At 49.0% G+C, this 15,545-nt stretch overlaps 1 protein-coding gene across 3 annotated transcripts in view; it reads right to left on the reverse strand.

The window, feature by feature from the left end:
- The window catches only part of SDK2 (sidekick cell adhesion molecule 2), a 330,648-nt gene that overhangs the window by 135,124 nt on the left and 179,979 nt on the right, over window positions 1–15,545 (reverse strand). For all 3 annotated transcript variants that reach the window (XM_017884897.1, XM_017884896.1, XM_017884898.1), the window contains exon 3: window positions 14,731–14,837. In XM_017884897.1, coding sequence (XP_017740386.1) covers window positions 14,731–14,837 — 107 coding nt within the window. The remainder of the gene's footprint in view (window positions 1–14,730; window positions 14,838–15,545) is intronic.

Here is a 15,545-nt window from a genome sequence, read left to right on the forward strand (position 1 = left end):
TTTTTTCTTTCTTTTTTTTTTTTTTTTGATGGAGTCTTACTCTGTCACCCAGGCTGCAATCAGCCAAGTGCAGTGGTGGGATCTCGGCTCACTGAAACCTCTGCCTCCCAGGTTCAAGTAATCCTCCTGTCTCAGCCTCCTGAGTAGCTGGGATTACAGGCACCTGCCACCATGCCCAGCTACTTTTTGTATTTTTAGTAGAGACGGGGTTTCCCCATGTTGGCCAGGCTGGTCTTGAACTTCTGACGTAAAGTGATCTGCCTGCCTCGGCCTCCCAAAGTGTTGGGATTACAGGCATGAGGCACCGCGCCCGGCCTGCATCACCCGAAGCCACCACTAGGATGTGCCTCAATCTGTGCACAGAATTCCTACATGCAGAAAGATTTCACACGGCTGACTTACAGGCCTTTGTTTCCCCATTGCCCAGCGGACCCCTCCCTAACCAAGGGGGCCGCATCCTAAGCCACCCGGTCCCCTCCTACTGCATTGGGTGCTATTTCTCAACTCCTCTAAGATCACTGACTCTTCTTCCTCTCCTTCTACCAGGAGTTCTCCAACCGGGCTGCACCTTAGAATCCTTGAGGGGCCTTTAATATTCCCAGAGGTGAGAATCTTTTGGGGTGTGTGGGCTGACCTCAGTATTTGTTTATTATTATTTTAGAGACAGGATCTCGCTCTATCGTTCAGGCTGGAGTACAGTGGAGTGATCATGGCTCACTGCAGCTTCGACCCCTTGGGCTCAAGCAATCCTCCCGCCTCAGCCTCCTGAGTAGCTGGGACTACAGGTGTGTACCACCATGCCTGGATAATTTTATCTTTAATAGAAATGAGGTCTTGCTATGTTGCCTAGGCTGGTCTGGAGCTCCCAAAGTGTTGGGATTATAGGTGTGAGCCACTGTGCCCAGAGCAGACCTGAGTATTTCTAAAGCAGCTCAGGTAGTTCCAACATGAGCCAAGGCTGAGTTGGGTGGGTCTCAGAATCTCTTGAGACTTGGCAAACTCACAAAGGTGCTCACCACTCTCCTTCCCTCCCAGGCATCACCCAGGGCACAGAAAGGCCCTGCTTCAACCCATCTGACTCTCTGAGTACCTGATTCACTCTCCTGGTTTGCAGATTCTGCTGCACAATTGTTTGCGAACGCGGGCCTACAAGTTCATTTTCCAAAGCCCTAGTTTTGATTCTCTTTTCAGCCACGCTGGCCCCTTGGCGGCTTCACCTGGCCTAATGGTTTGACCACAGTCTTCCTGCAAATGACACTTGTGCCTTCTGCTCTGGCTCTGCCCTGATCTCTGAGATCCAATTTCCAACAGTCTATTGGGCATTTCTCCAAGGAGAGCCCTCCGTCACCTCCTTGCCAAGCTCTCCTTGCATCCTAAGTTCTGTTAAAATCTCCCCTCGGCTGTGCGTGGTGGCTCACGCCTGTAATCCCAGCACTTTGGGTGGCTGAGGCAGGCAGACCATGAGGTCAGGAGTTCGAGACAACCCTGGCCAACATGGTGAAACCCTGTCTCTACTAATAATACAAAAATTAGCCGAGCATGGTGGCACATGCCTGTAATCCCAGCTACTCGGGAGGCTGAGGTAGGAGAATCCCTTGAACCCGGGAGGCGGAGGTTGCAGTGAGCAGTGAGCCGAGATCTGGCCATTGCACTCCAGCCTGGTGCAACAAGAGCGAAATTCCATCTTAGAGAAAACAAAAACTAAAGCAAAATAACTCCCCCCCTGCCCTGCAAACCCAATTACCTAAGCTCAAACCCCTGGAGCCTTTGGTGGCGCTTTCCTTTCCTGCCCCCACCAAGCCTTTCGACTCCTCCTCTGGGACATTACTGTAATTTACCAAGGGCCTTCTGGTTCCTCCAGCCTTGCCAACGGGCTGTCCCCTTACTCCAGCTGCACAGACTCTGGGCATGCCTCCCACCTCCAGATTCCCTGCTGTCCATCTTACACTGTTCTTGATTAGTTTTTCTCGGAGCCTCTGGGAACTCCTCACTGCCCTGGGAAAGTCTAAATTCCCTGGCCTTGACTCAAGGTTCTTCCCTAATCTGACCCCAACAACCTTTCTTGCCTTCATGCCCATACCATGTCCTGCCACCTCCCACCCTAAGGCCTGTATTTTGGCTGGGCCACTGCCTGGAATGCCACCAGAGCAAGCCAAGAGTCACCAAGGCACCATGATTCTACAGTATCCTGGAAGGATGTAGTCAATTACGTGTTTCAAAAGATCAAATCCGCTGTTGGCTTCCTTGTTCTACACTTGGTAGGCAGTGTGTGTAATGGTAATGGCTTTGGAGTTTTTATACCTGACTTCAAATCCTAGTTCTGTTGTTCTGTTACTCATTAGCCATGATGCTGGGTAAATTTCTTTCTTTTTCTTTTTTCTTTTTGTAGAGACACAGTCTCGCTATGTTGCCCAGGCTGGTCATGAACTCCTGGTGTAAAGCTCTCACCTCGGTCTCCCAAAGCTTTGGGATTACAGGCATAAGCCACTGTGTCCAGCCAGGGCAAAACTCTTGACTTCATCAAGCCTTAATTTCCTCTTCTATAAAATGGAGTTAAGAAGGGCTCCTTCCTCATAGGTTATACTATTTCATGAGATGATATGTGTACGTCAGGCTGTGTCTCTCCAAGGATGGCTGCATCAATATTGCTACTATTCACATGCTCTTTTTACAGTGTGATGGACATTCCTCTCTCTGACAGATGGGGCGTAGGTCCCTTCCCCTTGAATCTAGGGAGCCTGTGACTATTTGACCAGTAGAATGCGCAGGAAGTGATGCCATGTGACTTTTGAGACTAGGTCATTGAAAGGATACAGCTGCCACCTGGCTCTCACTCTTCATACTCGCCCTTAGAATCCAGCCACCATGTTGTGAGGAAGCTCAATCTAGCTGAAGCAGATGTGGGAGCAGCCCACATAGAGAGGAACTGAGGTCCCCAGATGACAGCCAGCATCAACGCTGGACATGTGAACAAACAGGTGTGCCCTGAGAGGACTTCAGCCCCAGCCTTCAGCCCCAGACCGAGCCCCAGCTGAGGCCTCAGTCATCCCAGCATACAGTCAAGCTGCCCTTGCTATTCTCTGTCCAGATTCTAGAGTCACAGGATCTGTGAACATGATAAATGATTGCAGTATACCATTATGTTTTGGGGTAATTTGTTACATAGCCATAGAAACTAGAAGAGTAGAGAAAAATGTTAAAAAATTGTATCTAATATTTGTAGTGTTAAAATATTGGAAGCCTACACATTTTCACAGTTTAGTTTAAACATCACCTCCTCAATGAAGTTTACCCAAAACCATTCAAATAGAATTCAAAAACAGAGCGGTTAAGCACTTACCCTACCCTGAACTTCTTTCTAGGTAGATTTCCCATGCATTATCTCATTTAATCCTTACAATAACATGACAAGCTCAATTTAAATAAATATACATTTTTAGTTGTTTATTAATTTCCATTACTTGGCTCTGTCTATAAAAAAATTACATCAATGAATCACACTGATTTCAATTCTTAAAATAATTTTATCTACTTAAAAAACTTTTCACAGAACTCAGAAGATATATTTGAACAATTTAAAGCAATTTTATGGTAATAGTGTTTCTTTCTCCTCTCTAGTTTTATTAGCTCCATTTTGCCAGTGAGGAAATGAAGGCTCATGGAGATCGAGTGGCTTATGCAGCTGTGAGCACTGAGGGCCAGGCCCAGTCCATGTTTACCCTGGCCCTCCCCATGCTGTCCCTCCCTGCCTCCTTCCTGAGTTGCATCCTGCATTGCAATCCTGCATACACATTCTTTATCTCTTTCTATAGATGCTAGGCCTTGAGAAGCAGTCACATTCAGAAGCAAATCCCGACAAGACATCTGGGCCTGTGCCCTGCACATAGTACTTTGTAAATTCACTCAATGCATTCACCACTTCCCTGTGGAGCCCCTACTGTGGGCCAGGTAGGCTCTGGGGTAGGCACTGAAGAAAGACCTAATGCCTGCCCTCTTGGAGCTACCAGTCTGGTCAGGGAGAAAGTAATAAGTGAATCAACCCACAAGCAAACGTTTGGTGATGTCTATGACAACTGTTGAAAAGGATGGAATGAGGTTCTTCATGAGAGGAATAGCAGGAGGAACTACTTTAGACTGGGAGATAGGTGAGGCTTTTGTTAAGCTGAGTAGGTATTCCCTAGGGGTGTATATGGGAATGGGAGGGGAAGTGTGTGATGGCTCAGAGGTAGGAGAGAAGGGATTCACAGAGGAAATAAAAGAAGGCCAGTGGGGCAGTGCCATGGATTTGTTCAGTGGGCAGATGGATGTTTGGATGGATGGATGGAGGGATAGAAGGTTGTATGGGTGAATGGGTGAATGGAGGAAAGAATGGAAGAATAGATGGAGGGATGGGTGGATGAATGGAGGAAGGGCAGAGGAATGGATGGTTGATAGTACTTTGTATAAGAGTATGGCTATTGTATATGATATATGCTTACATGGTATGTCTGTATGATTGAGATGGTGGGGGAATGGATGGTTGTATGTAGTATGTTTGTATGTACATGTTTGTATGAGGGATGGATGGTTGTATGTTTTACATGTGTGCATATATTATTGGGTAGATGGTTACATATGACGATACATGTTTACCATGCACTGCCACGTACAGATCCTTGGGAAATAATGGTTGCATGTATGTTTGTATGTATGCTGCATGTTATGTATGAATGTGATAGATGTTGCTACGTGCATATTTACATGAATGTGGATGCATATGGTGGACGATGGATGGTTTATACAGTGATTGCATGCATGCATGTTTGGTGGGATGTATAGTTGTATTTGTAATGTTTTTACATATATGTTACATGTATAGTGGGATGGTTGTATGTATGTACAAGTGCTATGGTGGGAGACATGGTTGTATGTATGTACATTTACATGTATTATATTTGTATGGTGGGATGCATGGTTGTGTGTTTAATGTGCATGTGTGCATATGCGGTGGAATTTGGATATGGTATACATGTACAATGATGTTTTTATGGTGGAATAGATGGTTGTATGCATGTATGTTTACATGATATGAATATATTATGGTGGGATGTCCCATATATGAGATGTTTGGGTGGGATGGTTTATATATATGCATGTTTACACGTATGCATGCATGCTTACATGTATGGATGCATGTGTGGTGGGATGAATGGTTTTATATGTTTGTATGCATGCAATACATATATATGCCTATATCATGGGCATATATGTTTTGTATGTTTGTATGGTGAGATGGGTGGTTGTGTGTATGCATGTTTACATATATATGCCTATATCATGGGACAAATGTATGTACATGTTTGCATGCATGTATGTATGTGTGGTGGAAGGAAGGTTGTATGTATGCATGTACATAAGTTTGTATGGTGAGGTGGATGGAAGCAGGCAGGGCACAGCTGGCCTTGGTCCAGGTTCTGCAGTTGCCCCTTCCCCCACTTCTCCACTCCAACATCTTCCCACCTCACTGTGGTTCTCAGGCCCCAAGGCCCCCACAGTCTTTCCATTGTAGTTTGTCCAATGTACTTCTTGGATCTGCCCAGGGAGCTCCTTGTTGAGCAGGCCATGGGTGAATGTATCCATACATACATGTGTGTGTGTGTATGCCCCACCCACACAGCCATGTATGCACTGAACCACAGCAGCAAGAGGCTGCTAAGAGGGGGTCTGTTCAGCCAGACAGTGCAGGAGTGCAGGCTAGAGGCAAGAAGGGAGGGTGGAGACAATGATGGTGATGATGGAGGCTGAGGCCCCAGGATCCCCTGGGAAAACTCATTCACACTAAGGCAAAAACAGTTAAGGGCTTGCCACACTGACTCCCCGAGGTACCTGCTTGCTAATATGCCGTGTTACGCCCTGCAGGGCTGATCCAACATTCTCAAGAAATTCCCCTAAGAGCAAAGAAGTGCAGGCCTGGGGCACAGTAGAAGGTGCTAAAAATTATTCTGATGTCTTTGTCATATCTTAAAAGGCCTTGTAAAGTGTGCATTCCACTTCAGAATGTATTTCTTGCTTTTATGTGTTTATTTTAAAAACACTTTAAAATCATGAAATATGTCATGCATACAAAAGAGCAAATATAATTATATGTATAGTTTAAAGAAGAATAAAATAAACACTCCTACACCTACCTCCCAGCTGAAGGCCTAGAACACTAACAATACCTTTCGCCTACCCCAGATCTCCTCCGCTCCTCCGCACCAGGTGATTTTTCCCCTGAATATTGAGGCCATGTGGCTTTGCTTTCCTTTCACGTTTCCTTTCCTAGAGCAACCTTAAACAATTTGTGGTCAGTGTCGTCTGTTTTTAAACATTTTACACCTGGGATTATTCTCTATGTAGTCTTCTGTGATTTGCATTTTTGTGCAACATTTTTTCTGGAGAGGCTCCATCCTGGTCCTTGCCCTTCATTGAGTCATTTTCATGGCTGGATGGAATTCCATGGATCACGCTTGGTTTGCTTTTGGTGCTTTGCTTGTCCTGCCAAGGGCAGTCTCACAAAGGCTAAGAGAATCTCTAAGCTCTGCGCCTAGAAATGGAATTGTGGGTTGTGGGGTTATACACACATTCATTTTACTAACAACGTTTGCATAAACTCCAATTGGTATCAATTTACCAACTTGACACCAGCAGACATGTGAGTTTCCACTAACACTTGGTGTTGTTAGACTCTGGTCTCTGCCAACCTGGTGGGCACGGAATGGTACTCTGTTGTGGTTTCATGTGTTGTTTATCATGGAAACAAAGCTGCTCACTTCAGATCACTTCATGCCTCTGCCCCCAGTCACCCATGACTTCTCTCTCATTCTGAGTAGCATCGTGATATGGTTTGGATTTGTGTCCCCACCCAAATCTCACCTTGAATTGTAATAATCCCCATGTGTCAAGGGTAGGACCAGGCAGAGATAATTGAATCATGGGAGTGGTTCCCCCATACTGTTCTCGTGATGGTGAGTTCTCACGAGATCTGATGATGAGTGGAAATTCCCCTGCACAAGCCCTCTTGCCTGCTGCTATGTAAGACGTGACGCTGCTCCTCATTCACCATGATGGCGAGGCCTCTCTAGACATGTGGAACTGTGAGTCAATTAAACCTCTTTCCTTATAAATTACCTGGTCTTGGGCATGTCTTTATCAGCAGCTTGAGAACAGACTAATACACATCCAAAGCACTGACCACAGCTTGGAATGCTGGGATCTGTCCCCAAGGTGTCACCTTCCAGCCTTACTGTCTTCCACTTTCTGCTTCCCCACTCCACTTCAATTACCTGGCCTCAGACATCCACATGTGCCTCAGGGCCTTTGCACCTGCTGTTCTGACCTGGAATGATCTCCTCCTCTGTCTGCATGGTTCACCCCCCACAACCTTCCTTTGAGACTCTATTCCATATCACCCCCTCCCAATGGCCATCCTCCGCCATCGTATCAAATAAGACCCATGTCCCATCCTCCAAACCTCTCGCCCAGCTTCATCTCTCCTTAGAACACTTTAGTTTTTGTCATGGACCTTATCTATAACCTATATATTATATATTCACCTTTTAACTTTTGTTTCTCTTGCTACTTTCTTCGAGAGAAGAGATGTGTGTCTTGGGTTTGTCTCTCATTATGTCCCCACTGCCTGGAACAGTGCTTAGCATATGGGGGTGTGCAGCAATGATAATTGTCTCCCGAGTGATTTGAATACTCAGGTAACATGAGTGCTCCAGAAAGACATAATGATGTTATCAGGAACTGTCACCTGGCCCCTAAGCATCCTGCATTCAACACCCACACCTCAGATTGAAAATGAAGAGAAACAGGCATATGGGTGGCATTTTAGGATTACCCCTAGCCCATGTGACAGCAGGCTTGTTCCCCTCCAATTGTCTTTTGCAGGAGTGGCTGCCAAGCCGCCTGGTAGGAAGGAAGCTGGCCAGCCTCCCAGGATGGGGCAGGCGCTCTGCCCTGCTGTGGGTGGGTGTGTGCGTGGGTTTGGTGCTGGAGTGGATGGTTTCAAGTCTGAGCCCCACAGATGAGGGCTGGGGAGAGGGATCAGGAGGTCTCGCCCAGGTGAGAAGAACACAGAGATGCCCTCAGGACCTGGATGTGGTGAAACGCTGGCTCAAGTGCCTCTGTCACCTCCGGAAGGCTCTCCCAACCCTCTCAACCATTCATCCCACATGCTGAATGCTGGAAATTTATGGTGACTTAAAAAATACAAAGAAGAGACTCCGGGTGGGGACAGGAAGGGGCCGGGGAGGGGGAAAGATGTTTTATTGACTTCCCCTTAATTGCTGTAATTAAAAACATGTAAAGAATCCTTTTTTAACGACTTTGCCATTATCATTAGTTGTTAGCACAGCTGCCTTATTAATTTCTCATTAGAACCCAATTCACAGTTCTCTTTGGGAAGGGGGCTGGGTGCCAGGGGTTGACCAGCCTGGCTCCACGATCTGGCTCCATGATCGGAGAACTGGCTGCTTAGGGCCCCAGGAGAAGTCCTTGTCACCCCAGGAGGCATGAACAGCCAAGGAGGGAGGGGCAGTTGGCAGAAGTGACCATACCCCACCCCCTCTCAGAACTGTGTGCCATCTGCGTATGTGTAAGGAGACAGACGGATAGGCAGACAGGCAGCTGCAGCAGGCCTGAAGCGCAGAATCCTGGGAGGGCCTCAGGACCGGGGTAGGTAGAGGGGGCTAAAGTGCTGAGGGTGAAAGATTTAAGGAGGCACCCACTCTTGGGGTCATGCAAGTACGGGGTGAGCACTTGAGAATGAGCACCTCCTTAAACTGGGCACCCTCAGGGCCTGGTTTGCCCCAGCCTAGTCCAGCCCTGGAGAGCAGGAGTAGAGAGGGTGGCTAGGCGTGTATCGACTTAGGTAGACAGAGTCAAGAAGGTTGTTTCTTCCAGGACCCCTTTCCTGGCTGACCTAAAGTCTATTTCTCCCTGAGTGCCGTCCAGTCTGGGAACCCGTCGCAATGGTTTGTGTGTGTTGATTCGTTAATCCTTTCAATCACTCATGTAAGTAGGTACTCATAGTGGCATCCTTTTATACACAATGAAAACCAAAGGCACAGAGAAGTAACTTGCCTAAGGTTACTTGTGGGAGGTGAGTTGGGATTTAAACCCAGGGCTCACCGCTGCGGCCATGGGTACACCCTGCCAGGCAGAAGAAGGTAGAGGGTGGAACTGCCAGCTGTGGAACGGGAACTGTGGGGTATTCTGCAACCTCTCTGAGCCCCTCTTTGGTTCCTCAAACGATTTGCCTTCTAACCTCTCAGACCTGTCTTGGGAGCCCACAGAAGAAAGACATTTACACAATGGCACAGCAGGATGGATTGTTCTGGAAGCTCCAAGGAAGCCCCCTTAGGCTCTGCATCAGCATGAGGCAGCTCTGGGCTTCTTTGGGGGGCAATTCTCTCCAAGCTGGGCCCCACGGGTCATGACCCTGAAGGTCACTTTAACCATATTAACATCAGAACTGAAACGATCTCATTTTACAGATGGGAAAACTGAGGCCCAGAGAGCGGAAGGGAGGTGCCCAAAGTTCCAAGCTAGTCAGTGCCTTGGTTGGGGCTAGAATCCACGCTTTCGGACTTCCATCCCCACGACATGCCGTTATTTCAGGCACAAGGGCCATGCCCAGCACACAGAAGAACCCTGGAGCTCTGTGTAGGTACTTTGCCTCTACTCACCCTGCTGAGAGCAAGGAAAACCATGTGACTGGTAAAGCTGACCCCACCCTACCCAATGGCGCTAGACATTCACCCTAGGTGGGAGGCCGCGTGCGTTTGCAGAGCCATTTGGATACGGATTATTACAGCCCAGGGCTGTCCCTGATTCTGTCTGAACTCTGACCCCAAAGGCTCACCCTCACCCTCATCCCACACATCCAATTTTGATGTTTCTCTTCTTGTCCTCAAGCAGCTGAGTGGGGCTGTTTTGGAATCAACCAGTCATGGGTTCAAATCCAGATTTTTCCGAACTATGTGACTTAGACAAGGTGTGTCACCAGGCTGAGCCTCAGTTTCCTCATCTGCAACATGGAGATGGGGACTTGTACTCTGCAGACTGGGATGAGAAGCACTGTGCCCTTCCCAGCACAGTGACCCTCAGGACAAGCACTGTTGTGAGTGAGAATGGTTTTGCCAAGTGCTGTGTTTCCCTAGGCCCAGAATCCCAGGGAAGTGGGGCTGGGACAGAGCAGTCTTCAGCTTCTACAGCTGGAGAGGGAGGCCCCTCTGGGATGAGGCCAGTGTGTCCAGCAAGGGCATGCATGGGGGTCATGTGCTTCTCTCCTTCCCATCCTGGCTGGGTGAAACCTTCCTTAGCTTGTCAGGAACTGCGTTCTTCTCGAGGGCTGGAAGGACTTTCTAGGGCTTCTCTAACTTCCTGGCTTTAGGGCCCAAAGGGCTGTGGACTGTGTTTCCCACTTTACAACATTATGGAGGAAACAGCTTCACACCTGCAAAGACGTGTGCAGTAGCAGAGCAGCTTCCCAACGCTGGTTTCAGGGAGCTGCAGCTGGTGGACAGGTGGAGGTTAACCTGGGTCTCTCTCTCTGCTCCCCCTTCAGCCACTCCAAGGTGTCCCATTCCTTTGCCAGGAGCCTTTCCCACATGTGCACAGCTTGGCAGCACAGCATGGTCCTGGTGGAACTCAGTGACATCCATGGTCTTAACCATTTCTGGGGGCATCTGGAGCTCTGGGGCTTTGAGGGGGCTGCCGGAACAGGGCAGGAATCCCACTGAGGTAGTGGAGGGGGCAGGGCCTGGCTGGCAGGATGGCACCAGGGAAGGTGCCAGCCTGCTGCATTTTGCTGGGACAGCATTTGCTGAAGGCTATTCTGCTCTGTGGCTGCTTCTCTACTTCCTTAAAGTGATAATATAGATTATTAATTGTAGCAGTCACTTCCACTGACACAGGGTGCACTGTGTGGGAGCTGGCTAGGCACTTTGGCACATATGAGCTCAATAAATCCTTCCAATGAGCCTAGGAGGTTGATATTAGTAATACATTTTATGGATGAAGAACCTGAGCTGGGGTGAGGCTCAGAGAGGTCCAGTCACTTCCCTGGGGTTACACAGCAATCCAGGACAGAGCAAGGATGTGAATGTGGTCTGTCTGACTCCAAAGTCCTCCCTTTATATTTATTTTATTTTATTTATTTATTTTTGAGATGGAATCTCATTCTGTCACCCAGGCTGGAGTGCAGTGGTGCAATCTCAGTTCACTGCAGCCTCTGCCTCCCAGGTTCAAGCAATTCTCCTGCCTCAGCCTCCTAAGTAGCTGGGACTACAGGCACATGCCAGCATACCCAGCTAATTTTTTGTGTTTTTGTTTTTGTTTTTTGGTATTTTTAGTAGAGACGGGGTTTCACCATGTTAGCCAGGATGGTCTCAATCTCTTGACCTTGTGATTTGCCTGCCTCGGCCTCCCAAAGTCCTAGGATTATAGGCGTGAGCCACTGTGCCTGGCCTTATTTTTATTTTTTATTTTTGAAATGGAGTCTCACTCTTTCACCCAGGCTGGAGTGCAGTGGTGTGATCTCAGCTCACTGCAACCTCTCCCTTCTGGGTTCATGCGATTCTCCCGCTTCAGCCTCCTGAGTAGCTGGGATTACAGGTGCACACCACCATGCCCGGCTAATTTTTGTATTCTTAGTAGAGACAGGGTTTCACCATTTTGGCCAGGCTGGTCTCAAACTCCTGACCTTGTGATTCACCTGCCTTGGCCTCCCAAAGTGCCGGGATCACAGGCGGGAGCCACTGCACCTGGCCAGTCCACTCTTTTTATTAAGCCAAACTGCCTGTCATGGTGATGAGCCCCCAGCCTGCCAACACTGTAAGGCACTACCTGCAAAGCCCTTCTACTGTCGCCCTGGAGCTCAGCAACTCCCTGGATCTCAGAAGCTCCCTCTTGAGTGAGGTCCCCATATGTCACTGCCACTGAGGGTCATCACTGCCAGCATCACCCAGTGTGGTCCAGGGCCCTTTGAACCTGCAGTGTGGGGAAGGGGAAGCTCAGGGTACCCCCATCCCCAGGGTCTGTGCCTGAGCAGAAGCGTCAGGCAGGTGTCAGGGTGTCAGGCAGCACAAGTCCCTTTCCATCTGCTTCTCATGGCCTGGAAGTGCCCAGAGGGCAGGGCCCAGGTCTGTCTGAGCCCTTCTCTGCAGCACCCAGGAAATGCCAGGACCTTTGCCCGTGATCAGTGCTCTCTGCTTGCTTGCCCTGAAGATGGGCCTGGTCACACCCCTTCCCCAGTGTGAAGGCAGAAGGACACCTGTGGGTCCGGGGGAAGGGGCCACACACGTGTCTGGCCTGGTGTGGAGGGAGTTCCCCCCACACTGGGTTTGTGCGTATGTGGGAAGGAGTTTGTGTAAGGAGGAGGGTCAAGGAGCTGAGTCTGGGCTCAGGGATTCCTATCACAGCCAAGGAAAGAAGCATTTCAGCCACAGAAACCCTGACCTCCCTTTCTTTCTCTCTTTGATTGGCAGAACCAACCCCGGGGAGGCTGTGTCATTTCATCTCGGGGGCTCTCAACTCCAGAAAGTTTCTACTGTCTCCTATGAGCCAAGGGCTTGGAACTTACCACCTACCCCCACCCCACGGCCTGGACTAAGTGGCATCCTAGATGGCATTTGCAACTGTGCGCGCATGCACATGCACAGGTTCTGGCCCACACACAGGTAAACAAAGAGGCAGGTTACTCCAGACATGCACATCTGAACAGATAACCAATACGTGTACGTGCACACACTTGCACATACTCGAATGCACACACATGGATACATGCAATGCAAGGGCACACATTTGCACCCACTCACACTCATGCTTACAACACACATGTTCTCTCAAATACACAGGTGAGAGGCAGACTGGCAACAGAAACATATACCCACGCACACATGCATGCATGCAAACACACACACACATATCCTTGTGCACACACCTGCACATATACACACTCATTCTTTCCCAGACACATGTGAACAAAAAGGCCAACCAACCCAGACACAGACATTTGCACATACCCATGCACACACATTGGCACACACTCATGCAGACTCTGGAGCCTCAGCCACAGCTTCTCCCTGCCCCCTGGACTCTCAGCACTGACTAAGCGAAGCTCCCAGGGAGCCCTCCAGCCGGCTGACAGCTGCCTGAGATCCATCACTTTAATTTAGGGCTTTTTCTGCTCCTTGGAGTAAGTTGAGTTGCCGTTAGTGCTGATTTATGGGGACCATCCATCCTCCACTTTTGATTACGGTTGTTTTCCGTAATTATCATAAACACTCTTTGCCTCACTTGAGATTTTCTTTTAGATTTCTCTCCTGCACTCTTTAAGTAGCAAGCTCTCTCCTGTGCTAATTTAGAAGCATGCCCCCAAGTGCTCCAGATGAGAGGGTGCCTTAAAAAAAATTCAGGCCTCTCTAAGGATTGCCACCCTCTCATGTCCCACAGTACCACTTCTCCTCCTAGGAAAATCCAGAATGAAACAGCCCATAATGAGCCTCATTTCTAGAAGACAGCAGATATTTGAGGAAGCGGGGACAGGGCTGGGAAGGGGACACTGGGTCTTGGGGGAAGAGTGTTGGTTGGTGCTCTAGGACCCTGGCCCCTGAGATGCCCTGGGGTTCTTCTGAAGCTGTCTTCCCTTCCTCATCGGAAGGAGATCCTCTAGAATTGGCGGCACTGGGGAGAAGGCCGTTACGCACAAAGGCTTGGTGAGGGCCTCCCACTTCATTCTCTGCCCCCCAGCCTTTCTGTGAACCCTGATTCATTCCTCACTCTCCCCTTCCTCTTGGAGTTTCAGCACTCACCATGAGGCACCTCCCAACACCCCTGGAAGATCACAGGGACCCCCAGGCTGTTATCACGCCAGGATTGAGCAAGTTGGAGGATGGAAAATAAAAGTCATACTGGGCATGGTGGCTCACACCTGTAATCCCAGCACTTTGGGAGGCTGAGGTGGGCAGATCACTTGAGGTCAGGAGTTGGAGACCAGCCTGGCCAACATGGTGAAATCCTATCTCTACCAAAAATACAAAAAATTAGCTGGGTGTGGTGGCACATGCCTGTAATCCCAGCTACTTGGGAGGCTGAAGCAGGAGAATCGCTTGAACCTGGAAGCGGAGGTTGCAGTGAGCCAAGATTGCTCCGCTGCACTCCAGTCTGGATGACAGAGCGAGACTCCATCTCGAAACAAAAACAAAAACAAAATAAAAGTCATGGAAGCCCTGGGAAGTCTGCTGAGAAGAGGGTTGTAGCTGGAGAGGCTCAGAGTGGCCATTCTGAAGATGCCCCTTCCCAGGTGTGAGGTGGATGACAGAGGAGACACTTGAAGCAGGTGCAAGGCCCTTTTTTGAAACACAAATCAGCTGGTACCATTTAAAGGACACAGATGCAGCCACCCTTGTCTAAAATGAATGAAAAGCACCAGGGAGCTCTTGGCTCTCAGGACATGTTGTGGGGTCACCAGGGTCAGCAGATTTGCATGATACTTACAGTTGCATGACCTTGGAGGGGGCCTGCTACCTCTCTGGGCCTTGGTTCTACCAACTGTAAAATGAGGTCGCTGGCTGGAAGGGGCACTGTGGGCACTCTGGGTATTGATGGCCATGATGGGATCTGGCTCTGCCCAGGATGTGGCTGGTGGGTGCCACCCTGGCAGCACAGTTCCCCCCTGCCCCAGGTCCCCATTGTACTCACAGGCCACCTGGACCTCGGTTTGCCGCTGCAGCAGGGCGCCCATTCGGTTCCGCACGATGCAACGGTAGAAGCCAGCGTGGGTGCGGTCCAGGCTGGTGATCATGTATCTATGGACAGATGAGACAGCCAGTGAGCAAGTCAGGCAGCTGCAGGGGTACAGAGGTCAGACTGGGCTCAGAGGTCAGAGGTTGCCAGGTCACCCTCTTTTGGAATAAGACTACCAGGGAACTCTCGACTCTCTGGCCATGTCATAGGATCACACAAAGGTCTTTATCAATAAATAGGAGCGTTCCTCCTAAAGCCAATGAGGCCTTTACTCAGTCGCCTGGGAATTAGCCTGCACTTCTCCAAGCACAGAAGGTACTGCACCCAAATCCTTGACCCTGACCCTAGGGCTGTGTCAGCTCTGTTGGAAGCAGCTTCTCTCCCTCACCTGTGACTCACATGACTGAGAAAGGTGGGGGGATTTTTTTTTTTTGTCCTTGCACAGGACTGTGCTATAAATATTAGTTGAAATGGATGGAGGTGACAGAGACAGGGAAATTTACATGTTTTCCCAAATGCTCAGTATCATTCCTTCCTTAAAATTACAGACAGCCCCGATATGGTTTGGCTCTGTGTCCCCACCCAAATCTCATCTTTTTTTTTTTTTATTATACTTTAAGTTCTAGGGTACATGTGCATAACGTGCAGGTTTGTTACATATGTATATTTGTGCCATGTTGGTGTGCTGCGCCCATCAACTCGTCAGCACCCATCAATTCATCATTTATATCATGTATAACTCCCCAATGCAAGCCCTCCCTCCTCCCCCC

The sequence above is a fragment of the Rhinopithecus bieti genome, unplaced genomic scaffold (assembly GCF_001698545.2).
Source record: "Rhinopithecus bieti isolate Rb0 unplaced genomic scaffold, ASM169854v2 scaffold_13400, whole genome shotgun sequence".
Classification (NCBI taxonomy): Eukaryota; Metazoa; Chordata; class Mammalia; order Primates; family Cercopithecidae; genus Rhinopithecus; species Rhinopithecus bieti.